We start from the raw sequence: 22,379 nt of genomic DNA, 5'->3' as shown, positions 1-22,379 counted from the left end.
TTTTTTATTTTTTAATTTTTTTGTTACCATGAGATAAATAAATGAAGTAAACGGGTTGAAATAACTCTTTCAGTCTTAGTCTCATATTCCTCCTGCCCTTCCAGTTCCCAGAGCACTTTTCTCTTCTCCATTCGTCTCTCTCTTCATTTTTGTCTAATAATGTTTAAGTGTGCGTTTGCACAGGCTAAGGCTAAGGCTAAGGCTAAGGCTAAGGCTCAAAACATTATTATTCTTATGTGTTATTTAAACTTTTAAAATTCATTATTTAATTATATGATTTTTTAAAAATATTTAAATTTCTAAACATATATACTATATATGTTTCTGACCCAATTAACTTTGTGGAAGCACAAGCACTTGAATCAAATACACAATGTGCAACCAACCAGTTCTTCTATTTCTTCAAGTGTGAGCTACATTTCAGCCAACCTGAAATCCAATAATAAAGAGAATATTCAACAACAAAACTATTATCTATAACTAACTAAAAATTGAACTAGTTAAAACAATATTTAATTTTTCTCACCAAACCAAATTTAGTTATCCGCTAACTAAATTAAAAATTAAACTAATTCAGTTTAGACTAACCGATGAATCCAAAATTAAAAATTAAATTATTTATTCTTTTTTATAAATTTATTTTATTTTATATACTATATACATAACATAAATTTTTAGATAATATATTTTAACTTATATATTGTGTAATTAAACTTGTATTTTATAAGTAGAGTATTGAGAGAGCGAAAAAGGAGAGAGATGAATTGCTAACCTATGCCTATCTCATCTCATCCTCCAATTTCACATCAGTTATTTTATTTTTGCCATTTTAACATTTAACAATAGAATTTAATGGTTTGCAATGGTAAATTGAAATTAAAAGATAATTTTAATCTGACTTAAAAAATTAAAAATCTATCTAAAATTGAAATCAAGCTGAAAGTTTTGACTTTTTTTTTTTTTTTTAAATAATTTACCCTTCCAAGAAAATCTGATACTATTTTTGAAATGAATGAATTTGTAACGAATTCATTTTTAAATAAATTCTAATGTTTGGTGTAACAAACTCAAAATATGAAATTTTATAAACTACTATTTAGAATAAATTTAAAATTAAAGTTTTATTTGCTCTTTATTTTTTATAATACGCTTGATACAATAACCTTGTTAAAATAAATGAAAATGTTAAAAGGGATAGTTTTGTTCACAAATTGTTTGTTTGAGTTTTGTGAAATTCATTTGCAAATTTCATATATCTTGACAAAATTTAATTTAATGTTCAATTATATAGAATTGAATTCCATGAATTGAAATGAACTCTTTTTTTTTTTTTTCATTCCAAATTTGAAATTAGAAATGAATTCAAAAAAAATTTGTAAAATTTGTTCATTCCAAACAGATCCCAAAAGATGATTTCTCATCCACAAAGCTCGAGAAATAAATATGATGAATCACAAGTCTCAAAAAAATATTCAAAGAAATCTGCAACTCAAAATAATAAAGGATTCATACCAAACAGTGCAGTGCAGCAGGACACAGGCAATGTAGAAACAGTTCTGCAACTCAAATTAATGAGAAATTTAAGAACCAAAACACATTGAAGAATGGTAAGTTAAAAATATGAAATCCGAATTAGAACACAATTGAGTAGAAGCTCATTACTCTCTCTCTCTGTGGAAATGGTTCTCTCTTATCTATACACATCATTTGCTTTTCAGAGCAAACATGGAAAACTGTCCTCTTTTCTGCAAAATGAAAAGGAAAGAGAAACAAGAAACCTTCAAACTAGAGTTGTTTATGCACCAGGAAAACCACAACTAATTCCATGTTTCCTTTCTCAGACAATAAAAGTAACTGAAAACAACAGTAGCCAGCATTATTATCCTCGCAAATAAATTAATACTCGATCTCTTCCAAGTGGTTGGAATGGGTCCAGATGATACAGTGAAATATTTCATACCAGCAATTCAACAGAAAGAGGCATAATACAATAGATGGAATTATTCATAAACTCGGGGATGAGTTTCGGGCAAGTGGGATTTTTGAAGAATTCCCAGCCAAGTCACCATCATACAACAGGAATCACAGTATCATCTTTTTATTCAATTCTTCATGCTTCTACACAAGCAATGATGAAGTAAACATTTGGACAGCACTCCACCTGAAGACCATAAACGTCAGCATCGTGAATAGTAAATGCATGCCTAGTAATATCATATACTCGTTCAGGTACTGGTGTTTGTTATCAAGATGATACATCCCAGTATCGGATGATATGTAGAACTATCATTTCATACATACTGTTTACAAAAATTATATGTACATTTGTCGTAAAATTTCTGTATGTAATGACATATGCAAACATATCAAGAATCTTTTTAACAAATAATGATTTTAATATCAGAGAAACAATACTGTTCAACAAAAATGGGTATTTAAGAATGCATAGAAGCATCACTATTGTCAAGGACTTGAAGCTATAAACACTAGGGATGATATACTTGTGATCCAGTTCATGATATTTACTTGTAATTTGGGGAAAAAAACAATGCACTAATTAAAATCAAAAAGCCCAGCAAGCAAGGGGAAAAAATGATCTACCATATCAAAAGTCCCCTTCTCCCAAATAGAAACAAAGAGAATCTGATACACACATGAGTACAGGGACACACGACAAAGGCAACAGTCCAGGGGCTCCTCTACTGAACAGATGAAGAAGATCCAACCATTGACAGGGAGATTATTCAAGGAAAGAAGATTCCTAAGAGATACTTGGATTAAGCAAAGGGTTGGTGTCTTGGAGATGGGTTGATGCATATTGCAGATATGTGTTCAGATGAAGAAGATGCTGTTGCATTGAGAGACAGTCCCACGCTCTGTGGAAGAGAGCATTGCAGCTGTAGAAGGGTCGTCTCAACAAGGAAATAACAGAGGAATTGAGGAACGATGGCTGTGAGCATTGTGAAGCTATGGTCTGTTGTACTTCACAGATGAGTTAGGAGCTTTAGCAATTGTACCTTTCAGCTAGAATGTATTTAAAGCTCTTAATTGGTAGCTTGTACTTTGTACTTGGTTAACAGTTGGTAGTTACCAACTGTCCTACATAAGCTTGGAGACTTTGTACAAGTACAAGGAAGGAAAAAATTTCAGTTTCCATCTTTTCCCCATCTCGTTTCAATCAATTCATTTTCTTCTTTTTTGTGGAGATGATTACTGGATCCACAGCAGTGACTCTCATCCTATCAGAATCCCAGAAGAACTGACCAAATCCCTAATGATAATAAGATATTATATCACTCTTGTTAATGGTGGCATGAATTTGCTGAACATCCAGCTTAGGAAGGAGCCTGATTTCTACAATTCACTCATTTTCAGTTTGCAGGGCTAGCCAACATGCCACATGAATGTGGGCATCGTCATGATTCAAGCAAACATCAATGGCCAGTACTCAAGCCTTGAGCATGAGGTCATTCACGACATTGTCAAGGCACCGTTGCTGTAGCATTTGATTTCACCGTTCATTTCTGTGCAACTGTGTTTATGCTTTCATGAAATTTGGATTGAATAAATTATCTCAACCTATTTGGGCATACTGGCAGAATGTTGGTATCAGCCAGCCAGCCAGCCAGAGAGGTGGGCAGTACAACACCCCTCGATTTTGTACTGAACTTGCTCCAAAACATAACGTGCCACCTGATACTGAAAACAAGTGAACACCAGATAATGGTATGATATCGCTCCCATTGTGAAGCTAGTTAATTCTCCATAGGTGATACTAAGATACAAGTGCATATTGCAATGTTCCCCAACAAGAAATTGATTAGCTAAACCATATTTAAGATGTTACCAGGCCCCCAGTAATCCAATACCTCTAGTAAAAAGAGGAGTGAGGAACAAATAAAGATCCATTAATCACACCATGAAATTAGCTCCTACATATATCTTCTTTTAAGAAATGAAGGAAAGGGGAGGAACCCGAAACATATGAGCCTCACTCCTACTTCTATCTATACACATCTAACCTAAGTCCTGTAATTCAAAATAAGCATAGAAATTTCATTTGATAGATAGAGAGAGAGAGAGAGAAAAAAAACTGGCAAAAAAAAAAAGTGCAGCATAAAAAAACTTGCACCGTGACTTGTATGGAAGAAGAACCAAAAAATGGCAAGGTGCATACAGTCTAACCAGATATGAGATGACAAATAGTAACTGTGACACAGAGCCTTTAAGAACCATAAGGTGGAAGAGCAGGTGCAATATAGCATTCTTCCCATTAAAGACATGATAGCAAACCATAAAAAAAAAGACAGAAGATGGCAAGGATGACCAAAGAGAAGCTGGGCCAATAAGCCAATCCAGAGGCAGCAAGGTGGTAGAGAATATAGGTTCTGTTTTATATTTAATTATTTATTTTCTGAGGGAAGTGGGGGGGCAATAGTATTGGCAGTCACAACTGGGCTACAGTTCATCCTGGCATCACAATTGGTGGTCAGAAGCAGAAGGCGGTGGCATGGGAATGGTAGTTGTGCAGTAATACTGGTTGCAATCAAAAAGTTGTAAACAAGTTTGAAAATAAAAATAATTTAATCTTGTCAAGGTATATCATCAGGTAGGTAATCTACTGTGCTTGTAGTGTCTGTTTAAATAGAAAGGCATGTTTAACATGGACTCTAGCAGAAACAAATCAAGGTTCATAAAAGGTTTAGAAGGGCATCATAATGAGAAAGATAAGTATCAACAACAACAACAACAACATATCCAGCCGTTATCCCACTATGTAGGGTTGGCTACATGAATTCTAGACTTCTATGTGGGTTACATCCTAACAGATAGTTTGTTTAGAATTCATATTTGGATCCGACTAGGTTTTACACTGACTGTCGGCTACCTAACGCAACCCTCCTCCTTTATCCGGACTTGGGACTAGCAGTGGATAATATCCCCTGGCGGAGTAATGATAAAATGAAGTTTGAACACCATCTTCACATGGAGAAGTTTCATGAGATGGTGGTGGGTGGTGAATGAAGATAATTAATATAGTTGTGTTCCATCACTTAGTTGATATGGTAAAACCAACAAGTACAATATGGAAACACAACACGAGAAAGATAAGTATCCTGATTAAAAATTTATGTGTAGCATAGAATGATGAACCAAAGTTCTGAATCCTTCCATCTTGCTTCCTTCACCCATCCTGTTCATAATATGGCTCCCATTTGATGAGAAACAAGGACACTGAATATAAGTACAGTAATTGCTTTCTAGCCCAAATAGGCTATCACATGTATTGAAAAAAAAAAAACTACAATTATCTCAGGGATATCCTCAAAGCCAGTGCAGGAAAATTAAAAATGGCTTGAGAGAGTGATATTATCCTATTAATTGTTTAGAAGAATTATTCTACACAACATAGTAGGTAATATTCAGTGTGTATCGGTAGCATTTTCTTATTTTAATATAATTGCCTCTTTACAATGAGTATGTGTTTTGACTATATTCATCTTTATCCAGGTAATGGAAAACATGTAAAATAATGTTCACAAAAGGGGTAGTGGAAAGGAGAAATTAAGACATCACCGGTTTTAGGCTCAAATAATTAAAAAAGGAAATAACTTTTATTGCTGTCTGCTGAAGGTTACAACAATATCCAACAAAACAAGAGGATGAAAATTCAAATTGTTTGTTTAAAATAGAATAGGGCTCAATTTGTGTCAGAGATAAAATATGCCCTTAAATACATTGTGTTAACTTAGGAGAGGCTAAATGAAAAGTCTAAATATGGATTCAAATTGAAATGATGAATTCACTAAATTAAATCCACGAACTCTTGAGTAAGAGGACAAGGTTACCAGGATGCACCCATATTTGTTCAGTTTTAACTTTTTTCAAGTTCTAATGCTTTTTGTTTTCTCTTCTTTTTTTCCTAATAAAAGGTGGGAAAGCCGGGTTGCAGTTTAAGCAAAAATGGCTCAAGAACAACAAAATAATTCAAGATCAGACATACAAACAACTTGATGGTATCAATGTCAGCAAATGACACACCGGATCTAAATCACCAGAAGGCAAGCCCCGTTTATAAGTTCTTTGCAAACATGGAGGTTCATCCACTTCAGTATATATCACTCCTCTACTGCAACTAATCAAGAATTATAAAAAGACCACATAAAGAAATTTTCCTTGCAACTATTTCTGTAATATATTATCAAAGCTAATAGACTACAAATTTTGGTCAGAAGTTGAATCCAGAAAAGAAATATACATGAAATTTTATTTGAAACACTAAATCTTGCCCTTCTAAAAACTAAACATTCCTGAAAGATGAGAAAAGCAACAGAACCAACATTTAGAGAAAATTACACTAACAGGAAAACTAACCTCCATCAGAAAATTATGTCCTCGTCTTTCTGCATGGTGGCAGACAGCATGTTATGGGCTGAATTAACTGAAATACCTCTCTCCAAAGAAATTTTCTCTGCAAATTTCTCCTCTGCATACTTCTTTGCAGCTGCTTGCTGTCTCTCAATTTCCCTCTTCTTAAAGCCTTGAATCTTTTTCAGCCTGAAGAAATCTTCCCTCTCCAGCTCATCCAGTTCTCCCTTGATATAACTTATTGTATTCTCCAACCTAGGCTTCACGACACTCTCCAAGGCATTGACCCTACGATTTGTTGTTTTGATTGCCTCATCAAGAGTCAAGAATGATGTTTGAAGAGAAGCAAGCTCAACAAGAACCTCAATGGCTTTTACATAAGCAGCACGGCAAGCTTGCACCTGCTGGCCACCTCTTGCCAGTCCAGTCAGGTCATTCTTTGTCTCACCTTCAGTGAAATACTCAAACTTGGGGAGTTTCACACCTGCAACATTTTCTTGCCTGGATCGAACTTTAAGGGATGCACTCTGGACATTTTCAAGGACAACATGCTTGATGTTGTCACCAGCAACATATTTTGCTTCAGTAAGGGAAAAGGAAGATGTTTTCATAATCTGCCCCATTGATTCCTTTGCTGAAACAATCTTCTTGAGAATCTGGCGGAACTGCACAGTTAAAGCATCACTCTTCTTTTTGAGGAGGGCATGACCTCTGGTAGCACCAACGAGGCGAGCCTTCATTACCCCGAGCATTGTAACAGTGGGAACGACATTTAAGCGCTGGCTTTGGCCAGACATCTTGCTAAATATTTAAGCTGAAAAGAAAGAAGCAGCAGGCTGATCATCAAAGAACTTCCCTCATAACAACAATCACATCTTAATTCCACTAGGTGGGGTAAAGAGCTTCCCCTCACAATTAACAAAAATAAGAAACCTATGGAAATCAAGTATAGTGACATGCAACAACAAAAAGTTCCAAATTATATGTTTACTTTATCCTAAAAAAATGAATGTCCATATGGATGAGGATAATTTCCCCATCTCAGAAACACCTAGAAATACTTGATATCAACTTTAAGCCACAACTCTGTTTTTATTTACTGTCAATGGACTCTATACATTAGACAATTAAGAATCATCATGTTCTTACAAGAAGCGACAGCCTCAGATTTTTTATTCTGTAGCACCAAACAGCCAACTAACTGATAGTGTCACGAAATGATCTGATTACCAGCACCTATTTCCATTGTATTTTTTAATTCTGCATTTATCTTATTTCTGTAGTAGTTTGTAGGCTAAGCACTGCCATTTTGTTATTTCTGTATTAGCCGAATTAGAGGAGAATCGGCCAGGTGTAAGGGAGGCAAAGGGAATATAGTTTGTTAGAATTGTACCAGGTGTGGGCCCACCTCTGACAGGAGAATATCTCCTCCAAACGGCCCATATATATCTGCTCCCCTCCACAATGAGGGGGCATGAATGAGAATATCGAATTCTGTTTTCCTTCCTACTTTCTGTTCTCTCTCTCTAATTTCCTTTCTCTCTACTTTCTCTATTCTATCCTCTGAATCGCTCCTCAATTCCTACCGGAATAGGAGTAATTCCTATCACAAGAGTGAGGTCGTGACAGATAGCTACTTTACATCCTGAATCCCAAGATACTCTCCATCTGTTTCATCCTCAGGGAACAAAAATTACCTCAATATGTCTCTAATATAATCTACTTTTGACCTGGGATGGACTGAATCTGCTCAAAAGGCTAGATAACCTCTACTTGAAGCTGAGCCTGAGATTACTTACCATACCTTAGAGGGCTAACCAAATCAAATAACTATTCGAAAAACTGGCTGAATTCATGACCGTTCAGTGCAAGTCTTTATTGATAGTGGAAGCACTCACAATTCCCTTCAACCTAGAACAGCTTAGAAGTTGGGTTATGTAGTGGAAAAGTCGCCCCCTTCAAAGTTCTCATAGGTAATGGAGAGCATCTAACCTGTGAAAATTGTGTATTCAAGTGTCCCTACAGCTTCATAACACCTCCTTCAAGCTTTATCTCCTTATCTTGCTTGTGAAAGGAGCTGACATTATTTTGGGAATTCAGTGGTTAGAGCTCCAGGGACCAGTCATCACAGATTATAACGCTCTAACAAGAGCTTCCAGTGGAAAGGTCAACCTGTGCTATTGCAAGGACAAACTTGGTTTAAAGATCAACCCCAAGGCAGAAGAAAACTATACAAACTGGAAACTCGTGGGAGCATAGCTCAATTATTTATCGTTACAGCTGAAGTGCATAAAGATCAACCAGCTATGGTAATCCTCCTGATTCTGAGGAATTTGAATGACCTTCTTTCCGAATTCTGCAAGGTTTTTCCGGAACCTGATTGTTTACCACCCTTTAGAGAGATTAACCATCAAATCATGTTGAACCTAACACTAAACCAGTAAATGTGAGGCCACATATATATCCACAGTTTTAGAGGAAGGCAGGTCAAGGAAATGTTAGCAAATGGTAAAATCCAACCTAGCAACAACCTCTTCTCATCACCAGTTATTTTAGTCAAGAAAAAGGATGGTACCCAGAGCTTTTATTTCGATTGTAGAGCCTTAAATGCAGTGATTTTTCAAGAAAATTTTTCTATCCTTACAATTGATGAGTTATTGCATGAATAGTATACGGCAGTTGTCTTCTCCAAAATGGATTGAGAGCAGGGTACCATTAGATTAGGGTGAAAAGGAGGGATGTAAAAAGACTACCTTTAGAACCCACCAAGGCTAGTACGAATTTTTGGTCATGCCTTTTGGATTAATAAATGCAGCATCCACTTTCTAGGCCTTGATGAACCAGATTTTCCAACGCTTTTTAAGCAGATTTGTGGCTGTTTTATTTAATGACATTTTTGTGTATGGTAGAAGTGAAAAGGAGCACTATGATCATCTCAAGACTATTTTGAGAGTCTTGCTTCATAATGAGCTATTTGCCAAGCAAAGGAAATGTTCTTTTTACCAATCCTCTGTTGAGTATTTAGGCCATATAGCCTCCAAGAGAGGTGTGAAGGCAGATCCTAATAAGATAGATGCTCTGTTGAGTTGGCAGGCTCCTGTAGACCTTAAATAGCTGGGGAGATTCCTTTACAAATACAAATTATGACAGGAATCGCCTAAAGGGTCATGCCACCTTGGCAGCTCCCTTAACTGAGCTACTGAAAAGGGGGGAAGGAGATGGGGGCAAGAAGCTGAAGCAGTCTTCTAAGGCTGACTCCAACAGGTTGCTAAATCCATCGTCAAATTCAAATTTGGCAAACAAACCCCAAAATCCCAACTCCAACAGCCCTCGCCATTGCCAAATTGATTCGCCAAATTTCTGGCGAAGCTCATTTGGGTCACCAGCTGTGGCGATCAATTTCTTCAAGGACAGCATCGCCATCTCCCCCCCCCCCAAAGGCCATCAACGCCAGAAAAATACAACATCGGCCAGAGAAAAGAGGTGCAGGCACGGCAGAAGACAGATCGACCGCCAAATCAGGTGGTTGCGGCGACCAACGGATAAAAAATTCAGAAAATATCATAAACTATTCGTCCGTTCTGCTCGTTCTCGCCGTAGCCAATCATGGAGTCGCCAATGGTCAATTTGTGTATTTGATTATATTGTGTATGTGTATCTGATTTATTATTTTTTCTGATTATTTTGTGAAGTTTATTAATAAATAAATGAAATATGGAGTCGAATAGAGAAGATAATAGGGAGTGTTGTTGGAGTAGACACGGTTTTTTAGGCAAAATCAGAATAGGGAGTAAATTGTTTATAATATAATAGAGAGCATGATAGGGAAGGCTGTTGGAGTCAGCCTAATGTCTAAAACCTAAGATGACAGACATCTGTTTGGCTCTATCTAATTTTGGCAAGCTCCTGTTTAGTGGAGACCAGCACCTCTAGCCAGGCATTGGGTGTTGTGATCACTCGGGAATGCTACCCAATAGCCTATTTCAATAAAAAGTTATGCCCTAGGCAATGGTCCAAGTTGTACAAAGATGGATATAATATCTATTAAGTAGACTTTCACCATCATTATTAATCACAAGAGTTTACGAGAACTAGTGAACTAGGTGGTTCAAACACCTGAGCAGCAGTAACTACAGGCCAGGGAACATGAATTTGGTTGCAGAAACCCTTTCCACACAGAGCTATGTTGCTTCAAACAAGAATATAACTGGTGTTGGGAGCCTTATGATGACTATATCTAGACCAGACAGCAATCTGTTAGAACTCATCAGATCAGAGAACAAAAATCATCCTAAAGTGGTCAGGTTGCATTCATTACTGAAGGAGGGCAATTTACCTATTGGGGAATATACCAATAATCAAAGAATTTTGTTTTACAAAGGAAGGATGACAATTACAGCAGATTCCACTTTCAGGACTATCATAATACAAGAGTTTATTGATTCTCCACTTGGGGGACATGTTGGGGTTCATATGACCTTTATGAGGGTTTTGGGGAGTTTAGTTTGGCCTCACATGAAGAAGGATATTCAAAAATATGTATGGGAATGTATAACTTGTCGTCAGGTGAAGTATTAACTCAGAAACCTGGAGGTTTACTGCAACCTTTGCCCACTCCAAAGAAAGTGTTTGAGCAGCTTACCATGGATTTTGGGGTTAGCGTTACAAATTCACATGGTAATTACACTATTTTGGTTGCAGTAGATAGGCTCTCAAACTTTGCTCATTTTGGAGCTTTGCCCCATCATTACTCTGCTAGCAAGGTCGCGACTCTCTTCATCAATATGGTGGTTAAGTTGCACGGAATTCCAAAATCCATATCCAATAGGGATCCTATTTTTCTCTGCAGTTTTTGGCAAGTGTTGTACAAAGAAAGTGGCACCTCTCTCAAATTCTGCTCTTTATACCATCCTTAACTGATGGTCAGACCAAGGTGGTGAATAGGACTTTGGAGACGTATCTTCAAGCATTGGTTTCAGACAATGTACATCACTAGGCGCAGATGTTGCCGGAGCAAGTTATGGTATAATACTACCTTTTGTCCATCCATTGTCATGACTCCACTTCAAACAATTTAGGGCAAGCCTCTTATTGGTATGCACTCCATAGGTCATCTGTAGAGGCGGTTAATTAATTGTTACGGCAAAGGAGTGAGCTCATAGGCAGCTCAAGCTAAACTTGAGCAAGGCACAGGCCAGTAGGATATACACAAAAGAGAGGTTCAGTTCCAAGAAGGAGAGTGGGTTTTGGTGAAGATGTAACCATAAAGGCAGCAATCTTTGGCTCGTATGTCTCGTTATAAATAGGGTCCTGAGTATTATGGCCCTTATCAGATCTTTAAAAAGGCCAGTGTTGCTATCTACAAGCTTAAGTTACCAGAAGACTGTAAGATCCATCCTATTTTTCATGTTTCTTTGTTGAGTGACTTGAGGATTCTGTCAACAGCATCCCACCATATCCTCCACCTGCGGGTAGTTACAATAACAAACCCCTGTTGAGGCCTATGGCTATTATTAATTCTTGTTTGAGAACTGTTGGAGTCCAAGAAAGGAAGGAAGTTTTGGTTCAATGAAGGGATTGGCCTTGAGAGAAAGCTACCTAGGAGGGTTTTGTTCAGTTCACTAATATTCATCTTGAAATTACACATTAAGAGCAAGGTTTATTTTGAGGGTTGGTTATTGATATGCAATTACAATCAAACAAGAAGGAAGATGCTCAGCAATTGCTAGAGGACAGAAGGATAGAGGATCAGAGGAATGAGATGTTGTTGATCACCCAGATATAGAAGAGGCTGTTGTTCCTACTTCAAAAGAAGAATGAATGAACGATTTCCATAGTGATGTATCACAAAAACCTTGTACCTCCATGTCTATGGATCAAATTACACTTAAGTGCCTCAAAGGTCCATTTTAGGCTAGCTTATGGACAATTTTTGGTAGACATTATAAAGCATAGATTTACCAACTGTCATAGATTGATGAATGCGTAACATTTTTAGTATTGTAACGCCCCGCTTTCCCAGGCGCGTTAATTCTTGGGATAATTCTGGAACGATAATTTTTTTTCTTTCGAACTCATATACTAAACCACATCATTCCTCAAAAGTCCCAAAATTTCCATACATTTATTTTATCTCTAAAGAGAGACATCATATACATACCTCAATTGCGGAAATTAGAATTGAACCTGACATCTTACTTTAACATAAATCATAAATCAAATCTTTATATCATCGTTTCTCGAACTTAATCCTCACTACAAGGCTATTCATCAATGACTTAAAACATAACATGAGTCTCAACTAACATCAACACATAACATACGTTCTTACTAACATTAACCCTAAATAAGGTTATACATTGTCATCATTAACCATAAGGTTATACATCATCGTTCATCAAACATCAATCATAACTCACATCTTACATTATATGGACTTTCAAATCGTTCAGATTTCAAAGTAGCAGGACTTAAACACATGGGCTACATTACATACATTCATCTCATCATTCTTTTCATCATGCACTTGGAAAGTGCCATTTCATGCCTCATTCATCCTCGTACTTGCTACAATCTCCATCTGGAACGTTTAAATATTCCAGAGGCAAGGCCCAATTAGATGATGAACCATCTAAGTAAGCGTACAAAATCATTTTCGTGCATGAATGCAAAATATCTTTCTTTTCATTTCGGTTTGAGCCGATCGTTCCTTATGCTACTTTCCATTTTTACAGCCTCCTTCCCAGGCTGAGGTGTATGGGTGCACCCTTGGAAAAGCAGCGGCCCGTACTCTCAAACCCTTATGCGGATGCATGTTCAATACTATTAGAAATTAGTTAAGGAGCTACCTATGCCTATAAAAAGGTCCATTGTAAGAGGAGATGATTATACATGAATTGATTAAATGAAATCTTGATTCTCTCTGTAATTTCTCTCCCTTCTCCCTCTTGTTTCTCTCTATTGCTCTCCCTCATTTCTCTCTACATCCTTCCCCCATTTCTTCCTCTCGAGTATTCTGTTCTTGATTCTATTCATCAACTCCTTCTGATTGTCATTCCAATCCTAGGCTAAACTCTAGGACCGTGACAATTGTAAACTTTAAAGCATCAACTCTAGAGTCTAGAATAGTACAAAAGAACACAAGGATTCCATGTATGACCTTTCAAGCCATGGGCAACTATAACATTAATGAATCAGTCAGCAAATAGCACTAGAGACTAGATAGGTGAAGCCTTTTAAAGCAAACACAACATCAGAATAACCAACTCCCACGTCTAAAAGAGATTTGGAATCAGTTTTAAAATAACATAAGTAAATCTAGCACTTATGAGAATTCAGATTTGCAAACTGAGCACAAAGCCAATAAGTTTTCTTGGACTTGCATTTGAAACCCTAGTCCTGCCATGGAAAACAAATTGTGAGAAGAACAAGAGAATTTATCCTTTGACGGATCTTTGTCAATGATTCCAACTTATTTTAGTTTGTCTCGTAAATATGGTTTCAGAAACCGTCAGTTGAACCAAGTTATTATTGCAACAGATCCATCAAATCCACTAGTTTAGCCACCTATTGGTAGGATAAGCTTCCCTCCAATATTTAGTAGTATAAAGTAGTCCTAACCTGACTGTTTTTTATGCCAATTTGTCGACCCTTGGAAATCAAATAAACCACTCAATTGCCATGGAAATTATAACTGAAGATAACTTGGAAGATGCCTTTGCTCCACTTTAATCTATCTTCCTGCAGACAATCTCCTTTCTATCTAACTGTAGGGTTGCAATCGAGCCGAGCCGAGCTCGGCTCGGAAAATCTGAGTTCAGGCTCGAGCTTGCCACCACGCTCGAGCTCGGACTCGACAAGAACGGATGATGCAGCGGCGAGGCGAGAACGGAGAATGCAGCTTTTGGCCATACCTTAGAGTAAGAGAGGCGAAGCGGCGGTCGGCGAGAACGGAGGATGCAACAGCGGTCGGCGAGGCGGCGGCCAGGGTGGCAAGAAAGGCGAGGCGGCGGCAGAGATGGAGGATGCAGCGGCGGTAGGCGGTCGACGGCGAGAGCAGCGGACACTCCGGCGAGGCGGGGGCGATGGGTCTCTCTCTAGCTGCTCGAAACCGTCAGCAGGATGCTGCAATTGCTTTGCAATTTAGGTTTACAACTTACAATTCTATTTATGTCATATAAATTATAAATTCATTTCTCATTACCCTTGTTTATTTTATTATAATCCTTACTAGTGGATCACCATGTCGTGCATGGATGAATGGATATAGTAAAAAAAAAAAAAAAATTATTAAAGTAAAAATTATATAATTTAATAGTTACAATAAATGAAAATTACAATAAAAAATAAATAAAATAACTATGTTACAATCATGAAAATACAACAAAAAAATTATAAATTTTGAAAGATTTCCTTATATGCATTTAAGGGTAGACAAACAATTAAAAGCACATAACTCTATCCCGAAACCATATAAAAATAAACATAAATTAACATGTAATACAATAAGCAATGTGTAAAAAATAAAAAAATTACACAATAACAGGAAAAAAAATAAACGATAACCAACCTCTTTATTTTGAAATATGCATTCAAGAGTAGATTTTTTTTTTTTTTACGTGTATTTGTCTCATATGTGCATACCACACGAACCCTCAAGGCCTAATTTTTCTTAGTTGCATTCACATCACTCACTTGACAAAATAGTGGTGCTATGTTACACCAGAGAATCAAACTGGGTAAAAAAATACGATTAAAATTTACTAAATAAAAGTAAATAAAAAGAGAAAATTTGAGAAGAATAATTGAAAAAGAAAAAGAGAAGAAATGGAAAAGTTGAAGGGGAATGGAGAGAAAGAAAAGAGAGAGATATTTGTTTTCTTTTATTAATTTCTCTTCATTCAAATTCTCTTATTTCTCTCAATTTATCAAATCACATGCCAGCATTAAGTTTCTATTTTTTCTCACGCTTTGCCACACAATTTGAATCTAACTCACTTAACATAATTTTCAAAACACAAATTTAATTTACATTTAATTTCTCAAAGTCCAACATATAACACATCTTCAGTGTAGACTAATGGGAAAAAGGAGAATTAAATAAATGACAATAATCAATTAAGTTGAAAAAAAAATTATGACATTTAAAATTATAAAAAATAAATTTAAATTAATTAAATTATATGTAAAATAAAGATAATTTAAATAATCAATTAATTATATAAAATAATAATAATCAAATTTTTAAAATTAATTATCCATACATAACTTTACATATTTCTCCTAACAATTAATTATCACATTTAAGACATGTCAAATTTTTAAGAAAGTAAAAAAAAAAATTTAAAAAAATTATAACATTTAAGTTATATATAAAATTATAATATTTAAAATTATAAGAAAAATAATTTAAATTAATTAAATTATATATAAAATAAAGATAAATTTAAATAATAAATTAATTATATAAATGATAATAATCAAATTTTCAAAATTGATTATCCATGACTTTACATATTTCTCCTCGCAATCAATTACCACATTTAAGACAGGTCAAATTTTTAAGAAAGTAACAAAAAAAAAGTTAAAAAAATAAAATTATAATATTTAAATTATATATAAAATTATAATATTTAAAAATTTAAAAAAAAATAAATTAATTAAACTATATATAAAATAAGAATAATTTAAATAATCAATCAATTATATAAATGATAATAATCAAATTTTCAAAATTAATTATCCATACATGACTTTACATATTTCTTCTGACAATCAATTATCATATTTAATACAGATCAAATTTTTAAGAAAGCAATAGAAAAAAATAAAGTTAAAAAATAAAATTATAACATTTAAGTTATATATAAAATTATAATATTTAAAATTATAATTTAATTAAATTTAAATTAATTAAACTATATAAAATAAAGCTAATTTAAATAATTAATTAATTATATAAATTATAATAATTAATTTTTCAAAATTAATTATACATACATGACTTTACATATTTCTCCTCGCAATCAATTATCACATTTAAGACATGTCACATTTTTAAAAAAATAACAAATAAAAATAAAGTTAAAAAATAAAATTATAATATTTAAGTTATATATAAAATTATAATATTTAAAATTATAAAAAAATAAATTTAAAATAATTAAACTATATAAAATAAAGACAATTTAAATAATTAATTAATTATATAAATAATAATAATCAAAATTTTAAAATTAATTATCCATACATGACTTTACATATTTATTCTAGCAATCAATTATCACATTTAAGATATGTCACATTTTTTAAAAAGTAACAAAAAAAATAAAATTATAACATTTAAGTTATATATAAAATTATAACATTTAAAATTATAAAAAATAAATTTAAAATAATTAAACTATATATAAAATAAAGACAATTTAAATAATTAATTAATTATATAAAAATAATAATCAAAATTTTAAAATTGATTATCCATACATAACTTTACATCTTTATCCTAGCAATCAATTATCACATTTAAGACATGTCATATTTTTTAAAAAGCAACAAAAAAAATAAAGTTAAAAAATAAAACTATAACATTTAATTTATATATAAAATTATAACATTTAAAATTATAAAAAAATAAATTTAAATTAATTAAACTATATATAAATAAAAATAAAATAAAAAATTTACTTGACAGTTAGTATTCAACAATATTACCTAATATCTCAAGATTTATCCCGATTTAAAAAAGTCTTATTTTTTTGTAATTTATTTCAATTAAAATTTTATGCTAATATTTAAAAATTAATAATATAGATAAATTAATAATATTTATCTTGGCTCTTCATATACCAGCATGATTACACATTCTCCAAACACCATTTAGTTATAAAAAAACCATTTACATGTTCCAAGAACTACATGTTCCAAGAACTACATCTCAAAGACTTAATTAATGACCTGTAAAAATTCTATTTCAGGTAAGAAAAAAAATTAAAAAAACATAATAAAATATCAAAATAGTAACTGAAAATAGGCGGGAAAAAATTTGACGGCTGTTTTGTTATAATATATACTAGTCGATCACCCATGCAATGCATGGATATTGTAAAAAAAATAAAATTGTTAAAGCAAAAGTTGTATAATTTAGTAGTTACAATAAATGAAAATCACAATAAATAAGTAAAAAATAAACAAAATAATCGTGTTACAATCATGAGAATACAACAAAAGGATTACAAATTTTGAAATATTTCCTTATATACATTCAAGGGTAGACGAACAATAAAAAGCACATAACTCTATCCCGAAATCATGTAAAAAATAAACCTAAATTAATGTGTAATACAATAAGCAATGCGTAAAAAAATACAAAAATTACACGATAACAGTAAAAAAGAATAAACGATAACCAACCTCTTTATTCTAAAATATGTATTCAAGAGTAGACTTTTTTTTTTTTTTAATTTTCACATGTATTTGTCTTATATGTGCGTACCACACGAATTCTCAAGGCTTAATTTTTCCTAGTTGCATTCATATCACTCACTTGACATAATAATGGTGCTATGTTACACTAGAAGACCAAACTGGATAAAAAAATACAATTAAAATTTACTAAATAAAAGTAAATAAGAAGAGAAAATTTAAGAAGAATAATTGAGAAAGGAGAAGAGAGGAAATTGAAGGGTTGAACAGGAATGAAGAAGAAGAAAAGAGAGAGATATTTGTTTTCTTTTATTATTTTTTCTTTCTTCAAATTCTCTTATTTTTCTCAATTTATCAAATCACATGTCACCATTAAGTTTCCTTTTTTTTTTCCCACACTTTGCCACACAATCCAAATCTTACTTAACATAATTTTCAAAATACAAATTTAATTTGTATTTAATTTCCCCAAGTCCAACATATAGCACATCTTCGGAGTATACCAATGGGAAAAAAGAGAATTAAATAAATGACACTAATCAATTAAGTTGAAAAATAAAATTATGACATTTAAAATTATAAAAAATAAATTTAAATTAATTAAATTGTATGTAAAATAAAGATAATTTAAATAATCAATTAATTATAGAAATAACAATAATCAAATTTTCAAAATTGATTATCCATACATGACTTTATATATTTCTCCTAATAATTAACTACCACATTTAAGATAGATCAAATTTTTAAAGAAGTAAAAAAAAATTAAAAAAAAAATTATAACATTTAAGTTATATTTAAAATTATAAGAAAATAAATTTAAATTAATTAAACTATATATAAAATAAAGATAATTTAAATAATCAATTAATTATAAATGGTAATAATCAAATTTTCAAAATTGATTATTCATGACTTTACATGTTTCTCCTGACAGTCAATTATCACATTTAAGATAGGTCAAATTTTAAGAAAGTAATAAAAAATAAAGTTAAAAAGTAAATTATAATATTCAAATTATATATAAAATTATAATATTTAAAAATATAAAAAATAAATTTAAATTAATTAAACTATATATAAAATAAGAATAATTTAAATAATCAATTAATTATATAAATAATAATAATCAAATTTTCAAAATTGATTATCCATATATGACTTTACATATTTCTCCTGACAATCAATTACCACATTTAAGATAGATCAAATTTTTAAGAAAGCAACAAAAAAAATAAAGTTAAAAAATAAAATTATAATATTTAAGTTATATATAAAATTATAACATTTAAAATTATAAGAAAATAAATTTAAATTAATTAAACTACATAAAATAAAGATAATTTAAATAATTAATTAATTATATAAATAATAATAATCAAAATTTTAAAATTAATTATACATACATGACTTTACATATTTCTCCTAACAATTAATTATCACATTTAAGACATGTCACATTTTTAAGAAAACAATAAATAAAAATAAAGTTAAAAAATAAAATTATAACATTTAAGTTATATATAAAATTATAACATTTAAAAATAAATTTAAAATAATTAAACTATATATAAAATAAGAATAATTTAAATAATCAATTAATTATATAAATGATAATAATCAATTTTCAAAATTGATTATCCATATATGACTTTATATATTTCTCTTGACAATCAATTACTACATTTAAGAAAGATTAAATTTTTAAGAAAGCAACAAAAAAAATAAAGTTAAAAAATAAAATTATAATATTTAAATTATATATAAAATTATAACATTTAAAATTATAAGAAAATAAATTTAAATTAATTAATTATATAAATGATAATAATCAAATTTTCAAAATTAATTATACATACATGACTTTACATATTTCTCCTAACAATTAATTACCACATTTAAGACATGTCACATTTTTAAGAAAATAATAAATAAAAATAAAGTTAAGAAAATAAAATTATAACATTTAAGTTATATATAAAATTATAATATTTAAAATTATAAAAAAATAAATTTAAAATAATTAAACTATATATAAAATAAAGATAATTTAAATAATCAATTAATTATATAAATAATAATAATCAAGATTTTAAAATTGATTATTCATATATGACTTTACATATTCCCTCTAGCAATCAATTATCACATTTAAGACATGTCATATTTTTAAGAAAGTAATAAAAAAATAAAGTTAAAAAATAAAATTATAACATTTAAAATTATAAAAAATAAATTTAAATTAATTAAACTATATATAAAATAAAAATAAAATAAAAAATTTACTTGGCAGTCGGTATTCGGCAGTATTACTTGATATCTCAAAATTTCTTCCGATTTAAAAAAGTGTCATTTTTCTATAATTTATTTCAATTAAAATTTTATGTTAATATTTAAAAATTAATAATATAAATTAGATCTTATCTCTTCATATACCAGCATACTTACGCATTCTCCAAATATTATTTAACCATAAAAAAATCATTTACGTGTTCCAAAAACTACACGTTTTTCATAAATCTAGATTTAATTAATAACCTATAAAAATTCTATTTCGGGTAAGCAAAAAAATTAAAAAATATAATAAAATATCAAAATAGTAATTAGAAATGGGTGGGAAAAATTTTGACGGCTGTTTAAGTTATATATAAAATTATAACATTTAAAATTATAAGAAAAATAAATTTAAAATAATTAAACTATATATAAAATAAAGATAACTTAAATAATCAATTAATTATATAAATAATAATAATCAAGATTTAAAAATTGATTATTCATATATGACTTTACATATTCCCTCTAGCAATCAATTATCACATTTAAGACATGTCACATTTTTAAGAAAGTAATAAAAAAATAAAGTTAAAAAATAAAATTATAACATTTAAAATTATAAAAAAATAAATTTAAATTAATTAAACTATATATAAAATAAAAAATTTACTTGGCAGTCGGTATTCGGCAGTATTACTTGATATCTCAAGATTTCTCTCGATTTAAAAAATCTCATTTTTTTTGTAATTTATTTCAATTAAAATTTTAAGTTAATATTTAAAAATTAATAATATAGATTAGATATTGTCTCTTCATATACCAGCATACTTACACATTCTCCAAATATTATTCAACCATAAAAAAATCATTTACGTGTTCCAAGAACTACACGTTTTTCATAAATCTAGACTTAATTAATAATCTATAAAAATTCTATTTCGGGTAAGCAAAAAAAATTAAAAAATATAATAAAATATCAAAATAGTAACTGGAAATAGGCGGAAAAAATTTTGACGGCTATTTTGTTATAATATATATATAGATATAGATAATTTGACTATTTTATATATATATATATCTTATCTATTTTACATTTTAAATATTTTTTATTCTATATTTCTTTATAGAATAAAATATTTTTAAAAAATTTACACAATATTTTTTATTCTACACGAGTGGACTAGAAGTATATATCACAAGATGCAGAAATGACAAAAACCAAAGCTACTTTGGTTTATTTTTTCCTTTATTCCACACAAATATGGACATATATCATAATATTAAATTAATAATGTTGAGAAGTTTTCTGTATTATAAACTTTTAGAACAAAAATTGCCCAAGATGGGGAAGATGGCGACGAAAGCTTACCGTGGATGAAAATGGTAACGAGGATGAATGATGGTCTGCAAGTCGGAATCGGATGTCGACTTTGACGGAGATGGCGAACACGAATATCGCTTGCTAAAACAGAGGCCAAGATCACTCGCTGAAACAGAGAACAAGATCTCTTTCGGTGGACGAAGACTCCAAATCGATGGTCGAAAACTAAGATCGTTCACTAAAACACAGAGAAAAACCAAAATCGATGGACAAATACCAAGATCTTATCGTGGAAGAACATAATTAAGAACAAAACGAGGACGAAAACCTTACCGTGGAAGAAGATGAAGATGCGCCGGCGATGTGAAACTCGAAATCGAATATGGCCTTCTGCGGAGATGGCGACGAAAACGAAGTCAGAGCTGGTCTTTTGTGGAGATGGCGACGAAACCCCAGTCGAAGATGGATGGCGAGTCACAGGAAGTCGGAGATGGGCTTTTTCGGCGGTGGATGGCGACTCATAGGAAGTCGAAGATGGCGACGAAGCTAAAGTAGGGGCTTGACTTTGGCGGTGGATGGCGACGAAGACGAAGGGAACGAAGCTGACTCGAAGGCTCGAATGGGAGAGGAAACCTTAGAGAAATCGAGGACAAGTCGGTTGTGCGCACTGTGAGAATTCCATGGAAATGTAAAACAATCCCCCCTCCAGAAAAACGAGTGCGATTTTGTTCACCCTCTTTTACGGGGGTGACCATCACCCTCACTGTTTTGTGAGGGTGAAAAGTAACGGAACGACATGGGATAATTTTTAATTGCCGTTCCGTTATTTTTCACCATCACAAAAATAGTGAGAGTGATGGTCACTCTCGTTAAAGGGGGTGAACAAAATCGCTCTCCAAAAAAACTATTTCCAGCAAAAGCTAGAAAACAGAGTCACATGATCGAAAGTGAGAACTTAAGTTCTCTGAAAAATAAATGCAATCAAACA

At 31.6% G+C, this 22,379-nt stretch overlaps 1 protein-coding gene across 2 annotated transcripts; it reads right to left on the bottom strand.

Annotated features, from left to right (window-relative positions):
• Positions 1 to 1,579: 1,579 nt before the first annotated feature.
• On the bottom strand, positions 1,580 to 14,509 carry LOC127809292 (V-type proton ATPase subunit D-like). Of its 2 annotated transcripts, none has more exons than XM_052348062.1 (3): positions 14,283 to 14,509; positions 6,376 to 7,183; positions 1,580 to 1,745 (listed from the first exon to the last, which is right to left on the bottom strand). In XM_052348062.1, exon 2 carries the CDS (start codon positions 7,164 to 7,166, stop codon positions 6,381 to 6,383), a length of 786 nt encoding a protein of 261 aa, XP_052204022.1. In that variant the 5' UTR covers positions 7,167 to 7,183; positions 14,283 to 14,509; the 3' UTR covers positions 1,580 to 1,745; positions 6,376 to 6,380. The 2 variants fall into 2 exon arrangements, with proteins under 2 accessions (XP_052204022.1, XP_052204018.1); XM_052348058.1 differs by lacking the exon at positions 1,580 to 1,745 and adding an exon at positions 1,808 to 2,161.
• Between the last annotated feature and the right edge of the window lie 7,870 nt (positions 14,510 to 22,379).

Source organism: Diospyros lotus, chromosome 1 (genome assembly GCF_014633365.1).
Source record: "Diospyros lotus cultivar Yz01 chromosome 1, ASM1463336v1, whole genome shotgun sequence".
In the NCBI taxonomy this organism is placed as follows: Eukaryota; Viridiplantae; Streptophyta; class Magnoliopsida; order Ericales; family Ebenaceae; genus Diospyros; species Diospyros lotus.
Note: the sequence above shows the minus strand (reverse complement) of the source record. Positions and strands in the feature narration are given on the sequence as shown.

Coding starts and splice junctions, on each gene's coding strand:
- LOC127809292 (XM_052348062.1), bottom strand. CDS start 7,166: ATGTCTGGCCAAAGCCAGCGCTTAAATGTCGTTCCCACTGTTACAATG.